The 5,106-nt window shown below is 38.1% G+C and overlaps 1 protein-coding gene across 1 annotated transcript; it reads right to left on the minus strand.

The window, feature by feature from the left end:
- Positions 1–506: 506 nt before the first annotated feature.
- LOC121239125 (tropinone reductase homolog At5g06060-like) lies at positions 507–2,628 on the minus strand. The gene is made up of 5 exons (XM_041136268.1): positions 2,469–2,628; positions 2,069–2,276; positions 1,436–1,652; positions 1,204–1,310; positions 507–834 (listed from the first exon to the last, which is right to left on the minus strand). Exons 1-5 carry the CDS (start codon positions 2,537–2,539, stop codon positions 661–663), a joined length of 777 nt encoding a protein of 258 aa, XP_040992202.1. The 5' UTR covers positions 2,540–2,628; the 3' UTR covers positions 507–660.
- Positions 2,629–5,106: the final 2,478 nt, after the last annotated feature.

The following is a 5,106-nucleotide window of genomic DNA, read 5'->3' on the forward strand; positions in this document are numbered from 1 at the left end:
AGCTTTTGCAAAACGAAGGAGTAATCTATATGCACGCCATTTGCTCGATGAGAATCCCGAATGATATGTAGTTTCTTGGACCGACGGCTCAATTGGTGAACCATACGAGGATAATGAGTGGAGGACCAAGGCGTCCTTTTGACATGCGCATTGGCTTTGATTACCGTTCTAAAATTGATGTAATCTCCAATGAAGGATGTAGAAAGAAGACAGGCCAATATATCTTAATTTCAGTCACAAAAAAGAGCTTCAGAGGATTTAAGATTTCCATTGTTGCATTGAGGCTGGTCAATTAATCTCTTATGGGAACTGAAGAGACGTGTAAAGTGCTTGAAAAATGAAGTGGAATTAAAACATATATAGAAATAGAGATGCTGTTCTGCAATTTCTTATTGATCTCAACACCCTTGTTCCTCTCTGCCTTGAAGCTCATACATATCTGTGATAGATATTTAAATATAATAGAGACGGAAATGAAAACTAAAAGAAGGAAAATGGGAGAGAAATTTTAAGAACTATATCTTCATTATTCTCCGATTGAATCCCACAAGCTGTCACGAGAGCACAAAAAACATACAGGGAAATCTAAAGTGGAAATTTTTCTGTTTCAAAATACTAAGTAGAGAGGTCGGTCTTATGCTGTTGCCAAAAGTCATGGTCTTAGAAGCCACACACGGTCATCCCTCCATCAACAGAAATAGTCTGTCCAGTTATGTAAGAGGATGCGGGGAGGCAAAGGAATGCCACCAACGATGAAACCTCCTTCGGCTCGCCGGGGCGTCTGAGAGGAGTTCGTGAAGCTAAAGCTTGCATAATCTGTTCATTAGAAAACACCTGCAATGGAATGACAAAATCACAGCATTGAGTTTAGTGGGGCTGTCCTACATTTCATGAAATTAAGTGAGACTTGCTTCTTCGTGAAATTTAACATTTGCTAGTTACGGATGTCAAATGTTGTGATCGCCCAAGACAGATCGAGAGTTATAGCTTTCTCGGTAAAAGAAAATTCAAGAATTGTGATTGAAAAATCCTTTATAATACTCATTCATCTTGACCAATTTAAGAATTTGTATGATAGAGATAGAGCAGTTTACATGTTAGTATTTCTGTTATCATCTAACCAAACACAAGGACTCATTTGTATGTGGATTAATGAAAAAAACTCAATGATGATAATGAAGAAGCTTGGAGAAAAGATGTTACAAAATCAAGGAGGGGAGTTCTGATCCACCAAGGCGCAATGCAGTTAGTCCTAATGTTGTCTTTTGCCCACTCACATGCCAAACTTCTAGTAAGTTGGTTTATTGCTCCTGCATAAACCAAGGCAATTCAGAACCTTTTAGGCCGCAACTAATGCTTTATTTTGTCGATAAAAATCCCACAAATTTACAGCGAATAAGATGTCAATAGCGATAAGTACACAAGCAAAGTTTACCTTTAGTTGCTTCATAAATAGAGCCACTTTGTGCAGACACCACTCCAGCAGCAGAAGAAATGAAAACCACGCTTCCTGCCCCTGATGCTTTCAGAAGAGGATGTGCAAGTTGGCACACGTGGTAAGCAGATTCAAGATTGGTACTCACGGTGAAAGCGAAATCTTCGGCTGTGTACTCTACTGTTGGTTTCGGAAGGTTGGTTCCCACGTTGTTTACCTAGAACCAACCCCCCACAAAGAGAGAGTTATTAATAAAAGCTTTTGTGAAATTAAACAGAATACTACTGAGAAGGCACAGAAGGCGTCATTACAGACGGTCAGGAACACAAACTCGTGGATAACATTTTTCTGAGGCCGGCACCAATACCCAGGAATAAGATGATCCTGTTTCCCTCAAACCAAAAACAGAATATGTATTTGAGTGGGACAAGACCATGATTTATGGGATGTCTTTGTGCTATTACGCTAAACTATCACCGATGACCCAATCATTACAACACTAACTACACCAAAGCTTGATTAATTCCAGGCTTTAACTTGTAATCCACCTCTATCTTCACCCAAGTGTTGAGAATCCTCTAAAATGGTATCCAAGAAATGCAATTGGTTTCTGGAAGGAAATAGAGAACTTACAAGGAGATCGAGTTTGGCTTTAAATTGATCGGAAACTTTGTTCATGAGCTCCTCTCGTTGGGTTCGAGACGTAAGGTCACAGACTGAACCGGCGACGCGGAAACCCTTCTTTTCCCAATCGCTTAAGCATCGATTAAGATCAGCTTCATTTCGGGAACATGTATATACAGTCGCCCCCAGCCCTGCCAATTCCTCCACAATAGCATACCTAAACACAACATACAGTTAAAAACCAAAATAACCAAAACAAAAACTCCAGGGAAAAAAAAAAAAATCATCAAGGCCTTATAGCAAGAAAAAGTTCAGTACTGCCATTAAAGATCAGAGGAATATTCCATTTTTTTTCTTAAAACTGAAAGAGATATAGTAAAAGAGAAGTCAAGGGGAGGGAAGAACCAACCCAATTCCTTTAGTTCCACCAGTAACAAGAGCGGTCTTTCCCTGAAGAGACCATCTATCAGCCTGTGCCATTTCAATTTTCTCCTACGAGTATCACTGCAGTGCTGAGTAGTAGTGATGTAGTTTTCCGTATGGTGTGTATTTGTGTTGTGTGTGTATATATACAGATTATGATCAATCGGCCGCCTGCACGTGGACCCATGGGCCTTGGTACTTTGGTAGTAGTTGAACATATGGATGCAAATGGATCTTTTTTTGGGGTCTTCACCGAACGCATTACATCTATTAGTTTTTGTCAAAGTTGGCTCCAACCCCACAGATTCTCTTTATTGTTTTGTTTCCGGATCATACTCATATGGGTCGTTGGAAAACTTTTTCCCCACCTACCACGTCGGCGCCCGACCAATGACCCAAGAAAATAATACAATATTGGATCATGCTACCAAATGACAACATATTCGACAGAACTTTATCAATTTTAGTTCGGTTTTTTTTTTTTTTATTATTCCGAATTTATTGGGAAGGAAAGTCAGTTGGAAAAAATACGGAAACTTCTTTTTTACCCTTAATTAAATTTTATTATGTTAGGGTCTCTCTGGAAACCGTTTATTGGAGAGGAGGCAAGGTTTGCTCCCACTCTTTTGCCTTCTTGCATAAAGCTTACCTATGTCTCGTTTTTTATTATATAGATAAAATGAATTAAAAATTAAATAAATTATTATTAAAATATATATTTTTTAAAATTATTTTTATTTTTTAATTTAAAAGATTAAATTATTTATTATAATTAAATAAAATGAGGTGATTTATTTAAGAAACCAACGTGACAACGTCTAAGAAGATATTTATGATCTCATTTTGCCCCTGAAAAAGAACTTATATGGTGCTTTACATCAATCAGTCTAAGATCACGCACGCACCTCCACAAGACTGGCTGTTGATTTGCAAATCCATATCACCCACTTGTGATTTGACTAACACATGGACTACATTTATATCAGAAAAAAGTTATTTTACCTTCTCATTTTATTTATTCTATTTGATCGTTGGTAAAATTTTTTATTTTTTTATTTAATAATTAAGAAAATAATTTCAAGTGTATTAGTATATTTTTTTTTTTTAAAATATTTAAATATATTAAAAAATATAAAAAAAAACTTTATATACTAAGCGATAAACCTAATAGTCAAGTTGAAACGGCATAGTAGCCGCACCCTTTATATAATTTTTATGTAAGTTTTAGCAAGAATTATATCTATGTCATGAGAGTCCTAGCTTTCAGTTTTGTAAGGCAATACTTATGCTTAAAATTATATTAAATAAACGCCTCGAAAATGAAAACTCAAAAAAAAAAAAATAGTAAAGTAATCAAGAGGTGGTTTAATAAAAATGGCCCATTATGGATTGATTAGTTGACCTACTACGTGAGAAAACTATTCACAAAACATGACCAGAATTCAATGTACTTGTTAAGTCGTGTTTTGTAACTTCCAGCTACAATGGTATTTTTGGAGGCTGCAAAGGAGGAAGATGCAGGATCGGTGTGTCTGTGACACTTATAATACCAAAGTTAGAATATGTTTTCTACAAGAAATTTGAAGAAGAGAGATTAGGGAGTTTAGAGAGTGATCAACCTACCGCGAAGCATAACACTAAGAAACCAGGCAGAATTTGAAATCGACTGCACTAGCTGGTGATTGGTCACCGAGTACTAGTATAGAGCATAGCCCTAAGGAATCAAGTGGGATCTAAAATTGATCGCGATGGGTGGCAATTGGTTGCAGGGGTATTAGTGTGGAGCATAACCCTACAGAACTAGAAGGGATTCTGAATCGACCGTGCTGGGTGGCGAGGAGGGTTGACTTAGTTCTAGCGTGATTTCGGTCGGTTAGTCGATTTCTCGTCGGTGGCATCGTGAAGGGAGGAGAGTGGCAGGCTATGGGGCCTATGTGAGAGAATAGAGATTTTGAAGAAAGAAGAAGAATCAAGAAGGGGAAGGGGCGGGGGCAGGAGCGGAGCGGAGTGGGGTTATTAAACCCTAGATCGAAACGGTGTCGTTTTATATAATTATTTTTTAACTTTGGGTATAAAACGACGCTGTTTCACTCACTTAAGTGAAACATCATGGTTTTATATATGAATAATATATATATATATATATATATATATTATTGACTAGTTCGGCGATTTGAATTAGGTTTAAAATCGAGACCAAATCAACTTACGTTGGTTCTAACATTTTCCTACCACTGACTGACCGATTCTCTATCGATTTTGGACTCTAGTAGTCAATTCGCATCAGTGACAACCGGCTTGGTCGGTTTATGTACACCCTGTTTAGGAGAGGTGTTCCCTTTTTGGATCGTCGAGATTCGAGCGCGGAGCATCGACCTAACAAATCAGGAAGGATCCAGAATCGACTATACTGGGTGGCGATTGGTCGCCGAGGTACTAGCGAGAAGCATAATCTTAAGAAACTAGACGAGATCTGGAATCGACCGTGCTGGGTGGCGATTGGTTGCTGAGGTACTAGCGTGGAGCATAGCCCTAAGGAACTAGGTGGGATATGAAATCAACCGCGCTGGGTGGCGAAGAGGTCGTTGTATTGCTCAATCACATACACATACTCATACACACAA

The sequence above is a fragment of the Juglans microcarpa x Juglans regia genome, chromosome 7D (genome assembly GCF_004785595.1).
Source record: "Juglans microcarpa x Juglans regia isolate MS1-56 chromosome 7D, Jm3101_v1.0, whole genome shotgun sequence".
Classification (NCBI taxonomy): domain Eukaryota; kingdom Viridiplantae; phylum Streptophyta; class Magnoliopsida; order Fagales; family Juglandaceae; genus Juglans; species Juglans microcarpa x Juglans regia.

What these genes read in the sequence shown, in the direction of transcription:
- LOC121239125 (XM_041136268.1), bottom strand. Translation starts at nt 2,539, where the DNA reads ATGGCACAGGCTGATAGATGGTCTCTTCAGGGAAAGACCGCTCTTGTT. An exon ending in GGTGGAACTAAAGGAATTGG is followed by an intron (nt 2,277 to 2,468) that starts GTTGGTTCTTCC and finishes TGTTGTGTTTAG; the next exon opens with GTATGCTATTGTGGAGGAAT. An exon ending in AAGCCAAACTCGATCTCCTT is followed by an intron (nt 1,653 to 2,068) that starts GTAAGTTCTCTA and finishes GGTTGGTTCTAG; the next exon opens with GTAAACAACGTGGGAACCAA.